Consider the following 15,884-nt stretch of genomic DNA (forward strand, 5'->3'; position numbering starts at 1 on the left):
AGTCAGATGACATTATTAATATAATGATCCATTAAAACCACTTATCAGAACTCATGAAATGGTGATAATGCATTCTATCTTGGACGCGATAATCACTCTGAAAAAGGAAAACATCTCGCCATTGCCTCCTCTCTCTCTGCTTCTTAATGAAATACGGTGGCGAAAAAAAAATCTCTCCTCTCCCTGCCACCGAGAACTATGGGTGGGAATTTGGGTAACCCAAAAATTTTAGGTCGGGTTTTTCGGGTTTTTGAAATTTCGAGTTTTGAGAATTGTTACCCGAAATTTGCCCGAAATAACTGAAACCCGACATTTCGAGTATCCAAAAATTTGGGTTTGGGTTCGGGTAACCCCGAACTACCCAATTTCAGTAAGCTAATCCATGGCGCTCGTCGGGATGCGAGGAGGTGACGCGATCGGCGGCGGCTCGGCCATGCCCCACGGCAGGAGCAGGGCCGACACGAGTGCATCACCTCCATGGAGCGCGTCCGGGAGGCGAGGAGACCGGCGGCTGGCGGGGGTGGCGGCGCCGGGGGACGAGGAGGCGACGACGCGACGTTGAGACCAGCGGGGGCGGGGCTGGGGGTGCAGCGGCGGCGACCGGTGTGAGGGCTGGGCGGCCAGGGTGGCCGCGGTCGCGCCGATGGGAGTTGGCGGCGGCGTCGCAGAGAGCAGTAGGTCGGGGCCGGGGGTGTTGCCGTGTGGGGGTTGGCGCAAGTGGCCAGGCAAAGGGTTAGGGTTAGGGTTAGTGGAAGAGATTTGGTGGGCTGGGCTGGAAATATGGGTGGGCTGGAGCGATTGACATTTTTGGGCTGGTCTGCTATTCGGATTTTTTTGGGTAGTTCGGGTAGCGTCGTCTGGTACCCGAATTACCCGTAATATTTTCGGGTATCATGTGTTGGAACTGAAATAGGGTTCGAGTTTTTTGAGCTAGAATTTTTTGGGTTCAGGCTCAAATTTTTCTGAGTTCAGATTTCGGGTTTCTGGTATTCTACCCACCCATACGAGAACAGACTCCGGACCGGTCTGGTGGGGATCGTGTGTTTGCTGCGGCGTACGCGTACCCCCATCATGCAGCAGCACTGCAGCAGGTCCGTTGGTTTGGGTCGGGCCTGGCCGCCTGGGTCAGCTTCCCCCTGGCTCCGCTGTCGGGCGGGCGCCGTGCCCGTGTCAGCCTCGCTCGACCTGCCTGCCTGCCTGCCCCTCCGGTTCCCACTTCCCACTCCCATCCGCGAGCCATCCGGCCTGGCAGTGGCAGCCAGCCGGACTAATCAATCGCCCTCACCCCGCGTCGTCCCCAGATGGGAACGCGGCATGGCACGCACCCCTCTACTCCTCCACTCTAATCTAATCCTAATCCACCCCCGGCCGCGGCGATTAGCCTCGCTGCTAGTGCTTCCCCCCACTAATCCCACCCAACCCGTTCGCTTCACTCCCTCGCCTCGTCTCGTCTCGCCGCCCCACCTTTCCGCCCGCCCGCGCGCTCTGCCTCGTGCTCCCTCCCCTCCGCCAGCAGCGAAAGCGGCGGCGGCCGCCTGCCTCCTCCCCACGCCCAGCGGAGCCGGGGCGGAGTGCGCTCCTCCAGCCGAGATCCGCGCGGAGGGCGGCGACTCGTGTCGCCGGTGAGGGAGTCGCCCCGCTCCTCCCGAGATTCGGTTGGTACGCTTGCCATCCAGATCCGAATCTCTCTGTCTCTCTCTCTCGAGCTCCCTCTATTCGGCTGGTTTGTTCGCCGCCCCTGCTAATCCGAATCCATCCTCCATCCGCGGCTCGATCCGATTTTACCAGGTGCTCCCTGCTGCTTCCCCCCTCAGCGCCGCCTCAAGGTCGAACCCGCGAGCTGACCACGCCAGACTGCACTTCCCGCCCGCCCGATGAAGGCGCGCCGCGCTTCGAGCCCGCCGCCGCCGCTCCGGTCCCTCCAGGTTGGTCGTCGCACTCGGCGGTGGTTTGTACCTTCGGCAGCAGCATCGCCCAATTACCTGCTCCCATCCCCGTGGTTGCCTTCACCCAGTGATGCCGCTGTTATCGTGCCCGCGCCGCGCATTGTTTGCCGACACAGCGGAGCGCGCGCGCAGTGAGGCGTCGCCGCCTTTTAGTACATTTTTTCCCGACCTCCTCCTTGGCTGTGTTTAGTTCCCTGGAAAAGTGGATGAAAAAATCACATCGGACACTGTAGCACATTTCGTTTGTTTGTGGTAAATATTGTCCTACCATGACCTAACTAAGGCTCAAAAGATTCGTCTCGCAACATACATCAAAACTATGCAATTAGTTTTTTTATTTACCTCCATATAGTACTCCATGCATGAGTCATTTGCTATATTTAATGTTTCGATGTGATTGAAAGTTTGGATTGGGGGGGGGGTTGGGGCATCTAAACACACCCCTTCTCGGTTTCCTTCGTGGAGTGTTACTTGTCTCGTGGTACTTGGTCGGCTACTACTGTACGTGCTACTGATTGAGCCATCGATTGGCTGCTTTTTCTGGATCACCGATTTAATGCGCCGCTAAGCTTATAGCCCGGTTTTCTCACTTGCTCCTGTCTGAGTCAGTGGTTACGAGTAGTAGTACCTTGTCTTTTGGCCTGAAAATAAAGCCATTTTTGCTGCTAGTACTTGTTTGTCTGTTTCCTCGTCTCAAAGATCACCCAAATGCTTGACGTTTCTGCTGTACTGCTTACACATCATGCTGATTGCCAGCACTCCAATGTATTTTCAGTTTATCCTGTACCTTCAGATCACTAAGTGGATCATTTCTTTAACTTCTGCAGATGACCATTGCCACCGGAGGGATGAGCTGAACTCCAAGCTAGTCTGAGGGCTGGGCAGTGCTGAAAATGGTTTCATGAAGCTTCAGCATGAAACCTCCGATGCCGAGGCTTTGGTCTCGGCAGCATCAAGGAACCTCTCTTCCTCGTCCTCGGCATTTGTTTCAGCGAACCAGTCCCCCTTCTTCACGCCACGCTCGCTGTCTGCTCGTGCCCCTGAGCATGCCGGTCCTGAGAACAAGTGCTCCGCGAATGGAATTGCGCTGAAAATCAGTGACATACTCTCCGGTGACTCCTTACAGCCGGAGCAGCTACCTTCAGCTAATGTCGGGATCTTGCCATCAGATGCGTCTCCTCCTATCAGCCTTTGCACTTCAAGCAACTTTGGCACTCCAGCGATTGTCTACAACAATCCCAGCTTCGTTTCCACTTTCAATGTCCCCTGTCAAGGTAGTTCATCAGCGACCAGCAATGGCGGTCGTTCGGCCCGGAAAGAGAAGAAGAAGAGGCTGGGGGCAATGTATCGCAAATCTTCATCGTCCCAACCGACCACATCAGCTGCATCTGTCAGTAGGCTTCGGAGTTATGATGTGTATATTGGATTTCATGGCCGCAAGGCTTCGCTGCTGAGGTTCACAAACTGGCTTTGTGCAGAATTAGAGATCCATGGAATCAGCTGCTTTGTTTCTGACAGGTCTAGATGCCGGAATTCTCACAGCCACGATGCTGTTGAGAGGATAATGAATGCTTCCACATATGGAGTTGTTATTCTCACAAAGAAGTCATTTGGCAACCCTTATACCATTGAGGAGCTCAGGAACTTCTTTGGCAAGAAAAATCTCATCCCTATATTTTTCGACTTGGATGCAGCTGATTGCCTTGCCAGGGATATCATCGAGAAGAGAGGAGAACTGTGGGAGAAACATGGTGGTGAGCTGTGGATGTTGTATGGTGGGATGGAACATGAGTGGATTGAATCAGTTGATTCTCTTTCTCGGGTGGTAGATGTGCAACTAGAAGCGAATGATGGCAACTGGAGAGATTGCATACTGCAAGCAGTTATTCTTTTGGCCACAAAATTAGGAAGGAGAAGTGTGGTTGATAGGGTGAACAGATGGAAAGGGAGGATGGAGAAGGAGGAATTTCCTTTCCCCCGAAACGACGATTTTGTCGGCAGGAAAAAGGAGCTCTCAGAATTGGAGCTCATTTTGTTTGGTGACGTCACAGGAGATGGAGAGAGAGAATATTTTGAGCTCAAGACAAAGCAGAGAAGAAAAGGCCTTGCGGTTAGGCGGTCTTCTAACAATCATGAGAAAGTGAATACCGATGACAGCAAAGGTAAGGAGCCAGTTTTGTGGAAGGAGACTGAGAAAGACATTGAGATGCAGAGACTGGGTAGTCCATCGCGACATGGGCGTCCACTGAGAGTGAAGAATGGAGTAAGGAATGGAAGGAAGAGAAGATCTAGGAAGATACTTTATGGAAAGGGTATTGCTTGCATATCAGGGGAGCCTGGAATTGGCAAGACAGAGTTGGTTTTGGAGTATGCGTATAGATTCTTCCAGAGATATAAGATGGTTTTATGGGTCAAAGGGGAAAGCAGATATATTCAACAGAACTATTTGGCTCTGCGAACTTTTCTGGAAGTAGATTTAAGCGTGGATAGTCACATGCATGAAAAGGGAAGTGACAGATGCTTTGAAGAGCAGGAAGAGGAAGCCATTGCCAAAATCCGGCAAGAATTGATGCGCGACATACCATTCTTAGTCATAATTGATAATTTGGAGAGTGAGAAGGACTGGTGGGATAAGAGAGTAATAATGGACCTTCTGCCCCACTTTGGTGGGGAGACTCACTTTATCATAACAACACATCTTCCACGCATGATGAACTTGGAGCCAATGAAGCTTTCTTATTTATCTGGTGCTGAGGCAATGACTTTAATGAAGGGAGGTGTCAAGGACTATCCACTGGTGGAGATTGATGCTCTCAAAACCATTGAGGAGAAGCTTGGAAGACTCCCTCTCGGCCTAAGTATTGTTGGAGCTATACTCTCGGAGCTCCCAATCACTCCGACTAGGCTACTTGACTCATTGAATCGGACATCACTCGTAAGAAATTTCTCGTGGAACGAGAGAGAAGTTCGCAGCTTGAAAAATCATGAAATCCTTGTCCGGCTGCTGGATGTGTGCTTATCGATATTTGACCATGCAGATGGTCCTAGGAGTCTGGCAACTCGGATGGTTCAAGTGAGTGGTTGGTTTGCACCCTCTGCAATTCCAGTTCACATGTTGGCTCTGGCTGCACATAAAGTCCCAAAGAAGCACCGGAGGGGTCCAAGGTGGAGGAAGTTGTGGCGGTCACTAACTTGTGGCCTTGCAACTTCTAGGATGAAGAGATCTGAAGCTGAAGCAGCTGCAATGTTAATGAGGTTTGGAATTGCGAGATGCAGTTCAAAGCCTGAACATGTAGAGTTTCATGATCTGATCAGGCTATACGCGCGACAGCGAGGCACACGAACAGCTCAGGCTGTGGTCCAATCAGTGTACCTCCAAGGCTCAATCAAACATTCTTCTGAGCACCTGTGGGCTTCCTGCTTCATGGTTTTTGGATTTGGTTCTGATCCTCTGCTGGTAGAGTTGAGGCCATCTGAACTGATGTTCTTTGTGAAACAGATTGTCGTGCCACTCGCTATACACACATTTATAACATACTCCCGTTGTAACGCAGCACTGGAGCTGCTGCGCCTATGCACTGATGCGTTAGAGAGAGCAGCTGAGTCCATGCTTGCTCATGCTGGCAAATGGAGAGAAACATCATTCTCCTGCTTCAGGCAAGCTCAGTCGGAAGCCCAGTACACTTATCTTTGGCAGGAGCTGGCTCTTTTGAAAGCTTCTGTATTGGAAACAAGGGCCAAGTTGATGCTCCGAGGTGGACAATATGACATTGGAGATGACCTGATAAGAAAGGCAATATTTATCCGCACATCTATCTGTGGCGAGCACCATCCTGACACTGTTTCTGCTCGAGAAACCCTTAGTAAACTCACAAGGCTTCTTACAACTGTTCAGCTTAGTTGATTCATATAGTTTAGGAGTTCACAATATATTCTTTTCAGTGTGGCTTTTCATGAACGCCGTACAAAATGCACCAGATCTTGAAATAACAAAGTAAATTTGTCTTCAGTATTCTTTACAACTCCTTTTGTTGTTTTCCAGCATTTTTTTTCTTGCCTTCATAAATATGCAAGCATTGGAGTAAACTGCTGTATTTTGTTTTTCTAGACTACTGCAATTGCATGCACCCAAAATTAGTGAGCTATGATTGTAAGTTTGCATCCCTGGATGATAAGGTGTCATAATATTGCACAGGGCTACAGTTCTGTACATTATCACTCTAATGAAGTAATGGTTGAGGCCAGTAGAGTTCATACATGAACTGGTTGCATTTGTTGTGTTGTTGGTTTAAGAGCTGGACATTACTTTCATGGCTATGCAGTTGCAGAGTTACATCAAATGCAGCTAACATTTGCTTAGGATAGTGCGGAGCACTGAACTTGCACCATGCTGTTATCAACTTCCACATTCCTTTGTAATGAACTTGCTGGATGTGGTACACTACTTTTGGTATAAACATCAGTGATGAAAAACAACTAATTTATCAACAATTGTCATGATCATGACCTTCAACTTAGGGATGTAGATTTTTTGGGACTGATTTTCCAGGTCTTAGGTCTCTCGTGTAGACTGAACTTCGTGTCATTGTGTGTATTGAAACTCAAGACATATTTGTCAGTGGGGATGTGCCATGATCAGAGGATACCTTTCATTGTTGTGCGAGTCAAAGGATACCTTTGTATCTCCATACATTACTTCAAAGCTATGGTAAACTTAGCATTAGATCTGAACCACATGATGTCAATATGATGTTGTTCAATTATTAGTTTCTTATTTTAACAAATCATATACTAATTTTTTCCTGCAGGATGCACTGGCACTGATGTCTACTAGTCGCCCCTTGTGTACTCATCAATCTCCATGTTCATATATTTTGTACTCATCTCAGTGCCACAACTTCCTGTGCCTTGATTGCTATGACTTTGTCATCAACATTTTATGTCATTAATTTGCAAGAATTTTTCCAACCATATCTGAGCGCGCACATTTGTATATTCCAACTTCTAACTGTCTCCAGTGGGCAGTGACCCTGCTTTTTTTTTTCTAAAACTTCAATATATTTTTTTCTAGAACGACCCTGCCTGAATATGGATAAGTACAAATGTGGAAATTATTAATACTTAGTTCTACTTCATTGAGCTGGGAGTTGGGACTCTTGTTATATCTGGACATGTTTTGTAATCTTAATCATGCAGGGATGCTGAAAGCATTAAGTGACCGGATGCAGCATCAGGTTTGTTGCAGGCACGTAACCTAAGGCAGAATGTGCCTTACTTTTTCTTTTTCCTTTTATCATACATTTATCATGAAAGAATAAAGATGAATGCGACAAGTTATTAAACCTAATTATGTTTGTAATCAGCTTATCTTGCAGTCATGCTATTGATAGATGATGAAAATAGAACTTTACAATCTATTTGCTAGTAGAATATCTGGCATATTTATGAGTTGCATGTTTGGTTAATGTCATATTTGTAGAACAAATCAATAAATAGATTCAATGAAATGTAAATTATAAATACTGTGTAGCTGTATTCACTTTAGGAATTCACATGTAATTTTTATTTCTATTTTCAAAGAAATATTTTTTAAAATGAATTGTTGATGTCGAAACAGTGCTCTTTCAATCAATGGACAGATTGTCAAACCGTGCTGCCTCAAGTTTCGAAGTAAGCATTCCCTAGATCACGTGATCAAGGTAAATTTTGTATATTCTTGACATTAATGAATTATATGGTATAATGAATTTGCCAGACTGTATATTCACTTTCCATATTGTATAGATGTTATAACTGCGGCTCTTGGAACACTGAATTATGGTCCTTTATCAAGTTATATAGAGGCCCAAGATGGCATGCCTGCTGGTGGAGCCGTGACTTTATATGTATCATTTTTGACATTTACGCTGCATACATCAAGGTTGTCTCAATTCTGTTGACCAATGCTGGTCACTCTCCTAGTCCACAATAAAATGATATGTATCACTTCTTTCATTGTCTTTTGCCTAACTTTACAAAATCATTTTTAGCAGTTCTGGAAACTTTGATATTATGCCATATGTCATGAAATCTTTAGCCAAGGTAAAACTTGAAGATAGGTGGGAAACAGAGCAAATTGTTCAAGTTCTCCTGTGGAAAAATAGAAGCAACAATGCTAGTGCATTAATAGTTTTGAACGATACTCTTGTTTTGGATTACCTGGATAATACTACAACCCAAGTGATGGCTGTGTTAATAATATTCTTCGGATTTCAATTTACACCGTATTCACTGGCTTTGCTTCCAACATAATAAGGGAAGCAGAGCACTCAAGGGTTTAATACTTTCTATGGTAAATCTGATCGTGTGTCTGCTTTATTTGGAATGATGATCTTTAGGCCAGTCTGGCACAAATGTATTGTTTTGAAAGCAAGGCGAATGTGGGTGTGTTGCAATCAAATCTTTTCCTAATCCTGATACAATGACATGTAGTTCTGTGCATTCGAGGGAAAATAAGCCATCAAATTTTGTTTTAGTGGAGTTCTGTTAGAAATTTCGGGAAGACTGCTTGAACTCCAGCTGCCCAGTTCTGTGATTTTTTTAAAATTGGAAATAAAAAAAAGTGGGGGCGGGGGGGGGGGGGGGGGGGGGGGGGTGGGGTGGATTGTCATGTGAATGCCTGCTGTTTGGAAGCTGCTGTGGTCCTTTACGGCTTTTGGGATGTCACAAACTTATGATTTATGAATGTGAGGGAAGTTGATAAAAACAATGGTGTTGAACCTGAACTATGTAGTTTCTGCAATGGAAAGGGTCAATTTTGCACTTTCTGTTTAGATATTGCTGAAATTGTGAGAATTGGTGGCTGGTAAGATTTGGCTTAGCAATTAGAACCACAAAGCCATTGCACTGGAAATGCATTAAGTAGATACGGTGGAGAGTCTAATCTTTGATTGCTGATAACGTGCAGGTCAAATAAGCGAGGAATATATGCTGCAGAATATTGAGCTTTCCGTTGCAATGTTAGAGGGGGCAGCTTGGATTCGAAGGGCAATCAGCACGAAGAGTGGCATGCTATGGTGATCACTCGTGCGTTCCACATTCATTTCATGACACTGCACATTCAATAGAAGAAAAGCAGAATTGGGCGGCTTTGGAGCTCCCTGTGATCTCATGGTGTGTGACTCTGTTATTTCTGGTCTCATTTTTTTGGGTCTGGTGATCAGTTAATTATTGACCCCCTACTCCTTATCTTAGGTTTGTTTTACTACCCATATCCGCATGGTTTGCTTTGAGTTTCGTGTTAGAGGATCAGATATAGTGAAGAGCGCGTGAAAGGGTATGGTTGGAGCTTCTCTAGATAACCTAGCTGCTCCACCTTCTCTCCGAGCTCACAATTTTTCTCTTTTCCTTTTTTTACCTGGAAAATCTCTCTAGTTTGATAGAGTATTCAGAGCTAATTCGACACAAATCCAGTTTCATCGGTGCCGTAGCAGCTCATGAATCCTGCCAATCACGTTCTCATCTGTAGATAGCATATGTATATATGCACATCAGCACATGTACTTCATCCGTTCTAAAATGTAAATCTTTTTGGCTTTTCTAAGTTCATAATTTTTGTTATGCATCTCGACATATATTATATCTAGATATATAGCCATACTACCTTAAATTTGAAAAAAAAAACCACATATTTTGAAATGGAGTACGACACAAGCGACGATATAAACCACTTGCATGTAAACCCTTTACCTCTTTCTATATACATCTGCCTTCTATGTACACTCTCAACACTCAACTAACAAATCCTGCCTGCAAAGTCCGACCACCGGCGGCGGCGCTGGGGTGCCCGTGCTTCCTAGGTCGCCTCCTATCAAGCTGGACCCGGCTGGTGAAGTCCGTCTGCCTGACGGCGGGGGCGACGGTGGGGTTCTGGTCGTGGCTGACCAAGGTGGCGCGCTTATGGAATTCTGTTTCGCTCCCTGTCCGCAAACCGTCTGGGCGTCTATTCATCGCATGTGCGACTAAAAGCTATACAATCGCGCAATTCTGTTAGAGATATAAAAACAGAAATTGTTCCGAAACAAAATGAAATGTTCCAAGAAAGATAAGTTCCAAAACAAATAAAAATATTCCAAAAAATATCTAGAGATAGAAATTATTCTGAAACAAATAAAAATATTTTAGAAAAAAATATTATTTAAATATAATTAAGTGCGATAGTATGATTTTTAGTCGCATGTGCGATGAATAAATGCTACGAACGGTCTATAGGTTGATCGTCAGTTGCGCTCTAACTTGCATGCATGTATGGAACTCGAAAACCCAACTATGTGCGTGGTGCAGTCAGAGTCTATTTGGTTGGAGAGCCCGATGGGACGGAGCGGTCCCATCCTCTATTTGGTTCGCAGACAAGTGAGCGAAGCCATACCAGCTAGGGAATATTCTTTCAATATGCGGGATGGACTCACCGAACGAGTCCACCCAGTTCAACGCCGTCTCTCCCATCTCTTCCTCTCTCGCTTCCTTTTGGCGTAGTCCTTCTCGCGATGAGAAAATTGCAAAATTAGGACTCTAAACATCGTGCTTCGCATATTTGCCATTCCAAATATCAACTTTGCAATTTTGGGATCCCAAACATGTGCTTCTTGCATATACTACCATTAAGGATATATCCCCTCATTTTCATTGTTTTTTTGTATTTGGGAGGATGAAATGACCTTTGTAGCCCTATGTATCGCCTTCTCCCGCTGGACGTCGCATCGTGTTCGTGATCTTTTCTGCGCTGGCTGCCATGGCGCCGCCTCCAGCGTTCCTGCGCTGGTTGTCGCCCCTGCCCGGCCACGCCCACCCTTGCCGTGCCTGCTATGGATGACGGCGGCGGCGCCTTGGCTGCTACAGCGGTGCCCTGGCTGAGGGCGGTGGGGACCTGATTGCGCCCTCCTTGGCCGCGCCTGCCATGGCCGAGGGCAGCAACTCCCCTACTGCGCATGGCGTGATTTAGCTTTACATACACATTCTGAAAGTGCATTAAATCTATAATCTTGATATGATCAGCAATCCCCCATTTAGCTTAAACAAGTTCAGAAATCACAGCTTACATGTAAGTTACAGTTTCAAACCAATCACTAAAAGCAAGCATCACACTTAGAATCGAGCGCACTGTCCAATCGAGCACGGAATTCCGGCAATCGCAATTCCATTCCAAAGATGCAGCAGCTGGTCGGCTCGACGGCGTCTAGAACTCGCCGTGCATGGCGTCAGCGCAACTGCTGCTGTCAGCCACGAGGGGTTCGGGGGTTGGCGCCAGCCGCTCCCGTCGTGCTTGTGAGGCACTAGGAAGCTCAGCGAGCATGCGAAGTCGCTCTCCTCGCCATCCTGCACGCGCGACGCGCATGTCGACCTTGATGCTGATCCACTCCTGGGCGCGCTCCCGCGCCAGTGCCGCAGCCATCGAGCACGCGCGCGGTGCGCCAGCCGGGCGTTACGGGCTGCATGCCAGACCAAGCCACCGGCAGCGTGGCGCCTCCCCTGTCGCCGCGTGAACTCTGGCAACGGCACGGCGATGCATGCAGCCTGCAGGATCCTCGGGCAGGCCCTCGCTCTGCCAGGGGCCAGGTCTCATAGTGGGCAGCCTCCTGATCGCAGCGCAAGCATGGCGCCGGCCCTAGCTCACGAGAGAAGCGTCGGGAGAAGAGAATTGGGAGAAGAACGAAGCGACGTGATGAAAAAATAAAGAAGGGCAAAAGGGGCATTTCACCCTCCCGAATACGTGAAAAAACAACTGAAATGAGGGGAAATACCCATAATGGTAGTAGATGCAAGAAGCACATGTTTGATATCCCAAATTTACAAAATTGATGTTTAGAATGGCAAATATACGAAACACGATGTGTGGAGTCCTAATTTTACAATTCTCTCTCGCGATCCCCTACTCTCCGGGACGATAGCCTGCTCGGAGCCAGGCCCCGCAACTGCTGCCTGCTCGGAGCCAGGTGCGCTGGGCGGCGATGAGCCCAAGCTCCGGGTCCCGCAGGCGACGCCGCTTCGATTTGGCAGCAGCGCAACGAATCCAGCAACAGGATGACGATTCTGGCTACGACAAACTGATTTGGGATGCGGCCAATCGATTTAGGGTTTTTTGGATCCATACCATTACAATTTTCAAAGTTTGGAGAAACACCATTACTATTCGTTTATTTCGAAACATACCATTACAATTTTTCGTTTCTCGCAAAAATGACACGGAATACGTATAAAGACAACATGGGCCCAGCTGCAGGTGTATATGAATACGTATATTGCATTGAAGACCCTCTCTCCTATCACTGACTCGCGGGCCCCACATGTCATCTTCTTCTTCATCCTTTCCTGCCGCCCTCCTCCTCCCATTTTCTCTCTCCTCCTTCCCTGCCGCCTCTGCATCTCCTCCTCCCTCCTCCGGCCACACGCCGCCGCTAGCACGCCTCAGGGCTCGGCAGGGAGGACGAGCAGCAGGGCGGCGTGGTGCACAGGCTCCTCGGCACAGCGGAGCTGGCCTCCCTCCCTCCCCTGTTCCCTCCCCGAGTAGGAGCGCGGCGTGGCGAGTGGCCAGCCGGAGACGCGGTGCGGCGTGGCGCACGGCCGCCCCCTCCCCTCCCCTGTCCTCCTCCCCAGCTACCTCCAGAGCACCCCAGGGTGGTGCGCGGCCCTCCGCACCGGGGAGCTCGAGCAGGCCTCGCATCGGAGGATGGCGGCGAGCGCGTGGCAGCCGGCTCCCTTGCTCCTCCATCCCTACCCACTCGCCGGCGCTGCTCCTGCATCCCCCTTCGCGGGAGGCCCCTGCTCCCTCTGTTGGCGCGCCGGCCACGACCCTTTCCTTCTCCGCGCTCGCCGGCCGCCATCGTCCTCCCCGCTCGCGCGCAGCCTCCCTTCCCGGCACCGGCGCCTCCCTCCCGTGCTCCCTGTGCCCCCATCCCCTGCTCGTGGGCGGCACGGACGGCGCGTGAGGAAAGGACGAGGGCGCGAACGGCGGCGGACCGGTGGCGCGGGTAGCAGCAGCTCCGCCCCGCCGATCCCGGGAGGGAGGAGCAGGGGCGGCGCGCGGCTGGTCTACCCCACCATCCCCGTCGTTGTTCCCGGCCTCGCCCTAAGCCCCTATTCCGGCGTCGTGGCGCGTTCGCTCAGATCCGGCGTCGGGTGGAGAGCCGCCTCGAGCTCGACCTCGGCCGCGGGGAGGAGGAGGGCGGCAGGGAAGGAGGAAGGAGGAAGAAGAAGATGACATGTGGGGCCCGTGAGTCAGTGATACGAGAGAGGGCCTTCAATGCAATATACGTATTCATATACACCTGCAGCTGGGCCCATGTTGTCTTCATACGTATTCCGTGTCATTTTTGCGAGAAACGAAAAATTGTAATGGTATGTTTCGAAATAGACGAATAGTAATGGCATTTCTCCAAACTTTGAAAATTGTAATGGTATGGATCAAAAAAAACCCATCGATTTAAGCAGCAATTGACGAATCCGACGGCGGCGGCGTGACGAATCGGAAGATGGCGTGATGAATCAGACAGCGGCACAAACAAAGTGATGGCAGACCCTCCCATCGACCACGTTGTTTTTGTTTGAGCACGAACAGAGGCCTAGCTGCAGCGGTGAAGCAACCCCTGCACGCTGCAGTGAGGTGTTGCAGCTGGACGCCAAGCATGGCTGCGGCGGCGGGCAGTGGGCTCAGGAAAGGAAAGGGAGGGGAAGGAGAAGACTAATCTATGACAGGTGGGCTCCACAAAATGGGAGCAAACGGAACAAGAGCAAGCTGATCCTCTTCCCTCCGACCAAACGAAAAATGGAGCCATTCCATCTCTCGAACCAAACAAAGAGATGGAGCCATTCCATCCCTCTAATCTAGAATATAACCGCTCCATTCTATCTCGCTCTCCAACCAAATGCTACCTTATCCTCAATGAAAACGAGGCCCTCTACATGTTGTTTAAGCGGATCGACTGCACCATGATCAGCATGGTCGGCTATACAAAAATCTGTTCACCTCTCGATTGTGTATGGATACTTGCACCTCGTGTGCAGTTAACATTTTTAAGGAAGTCTCTAGGCGGAGAGGCTCTCGGGATTGGGATTCAGTGAGAGCCTCCCGCTAGAGCCCCTGCCCTTATCCGCTCATCATGTTTGGGTGGGAAAAAAACCGACCACCCACCCGTCTCGAAGCTTGTCATGCGCCTCGCTGGTGTCACCTCCGATGCCAGCAAGTTCAATCCGTCTTCCACCTTCTTTCTCCCCTCCTCTTCTCCTCCTCCAAGATATCTGGTCCCCGTCAGTTGATGTAGGCGAGGACCGCCCTCCTCCCACCCCCACCCCTTCCTCCTTTCACCTCCCTCTCCTCTCACTCCCATCCCTTCACCCCTTCTCCCTATGTATCCTTCATCTCCAATGAACGCCGCTGCCCCTTCCCCTACCTCTTTGATTAATCATGTCATGAGCAGTTTTTCTCTCTCATTCTTGATCACCTCCCTCTTATCGTGAGCAAACCTTTGCAGTCATTGCTTCTTTGGGGGTGGCCTTAGGGTCCACACATTGAGAGAATACTCGATCAACTCCTTAGGCACTCCTGGCATGTCCGCTGGTTTATTCCATGCAAAGATGTCTCGGCTAGCCTAAGGAAACCGATGAGGGAACTTTTCTAAGAAAACTAATGAGTGTTGTCTTGGAAGTGTTGCCCTCTTTGCAGTTTGATGGTCTCCGTGCCGATGTCATTGGTGGGCTACACTTTTGACTGGCTCGACTTCTTGGTCGGGATCTCCATCGCAGACTTGGAGACCTGCTAAGTGGCCGCGAGTACTTCCGCAGAAGTATCTAGCACACGTGTGGTTGAGGCGTATTTGATGGCCTCCTGGTCTGGCCATCCTGGTCGTAGTTGTACGACATTTTTAAGTTGTCATGGGGAGTTAGTACTCTATGTGTTCTTGGCATCTTGAGCAACAGGTACAGATAGTGTGGTACTGCCATGAATTTTTTCAGGTTCGATCGTCCGAGGATAGTGTGGTTTGAGATTTCAAAGTTTTCCACCTCAAACTTGAGGTACCCGGTCTTGTACTCACGAGTTTCGAAGGTAACTTGCAGTACCACCTAACCTAGGGATATAGTCGTGTTCCCTGGAATGACCTCGTAGAACGGAGCCCTTGTCGAGGTAAGCATCTTGGTGATGTCCAACCCCACATTCTTCAAAGTACTCATGAAAAGAACATTCAGCACACTCCCTTCGTCGATAAGCACCTTGGTGAGCTTGACGCCTGCCACCTTGGGGGTCCAGTACAAGCTAGAATTTTCCCATCTCGAAGAAAATGGTCCAGTGGCTCTCTCTAGAGAAGGTAATAGGGCTTTCTAGATACCTTATGAATTGTGGCATGGCTGGCTTGATTGCCATGATCTCATGGTGTGAGCTTTTGGGCTCGCCTAGTGAGGAAGTTGGAGTCGCCGCCGAAGATGACGTTGACTACTTTGGAGGCATCCTCCGACCTGTCCTCCTTGTCCTTGCCCTATTTCTTGTCCTTGTCAAGAGGTGGGGCGTTGATCGTCCTCTGGAGGTTGTAGCACTGGATAGCCGAGTGCTTGGAGTTTGGGTGCCATGGGCATTGCTTTTGCAGAAGCTTCATGAACTGCTCCTACGTTGTGGATGACTTCTTGCCGTGTAGGGGGCGCTCGATAGCCACGACGGTATCATCTAGCTTGCACTTCTAGGAAGAACTTGAGTTGTCTTGCTAGTCTCTATTGTCGTTGCGGTGGTCATTGTTCCACTTGCCATTGTTGTGGTCGCCGCCGCAACTCCATCCAGCCTTGGGGCTCCACGACAATCTTGGGCGGTTGCAATCGGACTCCCGGTAAACAACCCACTCGTATATGTCATTGTGGTACAGTCGATGACATCCTGGTCGGACATATTGGCGATGGTGGTGCATGTCTCGAAGATGC

General features: G+C 49.1%; 1 protein-coding gene across 6 annotated transcripts; it reads left to right on the forward strand.

Annotated features, from left to right (window-relative positions):
• The first annotated feature begins 1,412 nt into the window (after positions 1–1,412).
• LOC120701777 lies at positions 1,413–9,196 on the forward strand. Of its 6 annotated transcripts, none has more exons than XM_039985607.1 (6): positions 1,413–1,659; positions 1,789–1,925; positions 2,774–7,191; positions 7,586–7,645; positions 7,731–7,866; positions 8,893–9,196. In XM_039985607.1, the coding sequence occupies exon 3, from the start codon at positions 2,848–2,850 to the stop codon at positions 5,848–5,850; it is 3,003 nt and encodes a 1,000-aa protein (XP_039841541.1). In that variant the 5' UTR covers positions 1,413–1,659; positions 1,789–1,925; positions 2,774–2,847; the 3' UTR covers positions 5,851–7,191; positions 7,586–7,645; positions 7,731–7,866; positions 8,893–9,196. The 6 variants fall into 6 exon arrangements, with proteins under 6 accessions (XP_039841541.1, XP_039841548.1, XP_039841542.1 ...); XM_039985614.1 differs by having other exon boundaries at positions 2,774–6,654; positions 6,755–7,645; XM_039985608.1 differs by having other exon boundaries at positions 1,413–1,655.
• Positions 9,197–15,884: the final 6,688 nt, after the last annotated feature.

The sequence above is a fragment of the Panicum virgatum genome, chromosome 1K, assembly GCF_016808335.1.
Source record: "Panicum virgatum strain AP13 chromosome 1K, P.virgatum_v5, whole genome shotgun sequence".
In the NCBI taxonomy this organism is placed as follows: Eukaryota; Viridiplantae; Streptophyta; class Magnoliopsida; order Poales; family Poaceae; genus Panicum; species Panicum virgatum.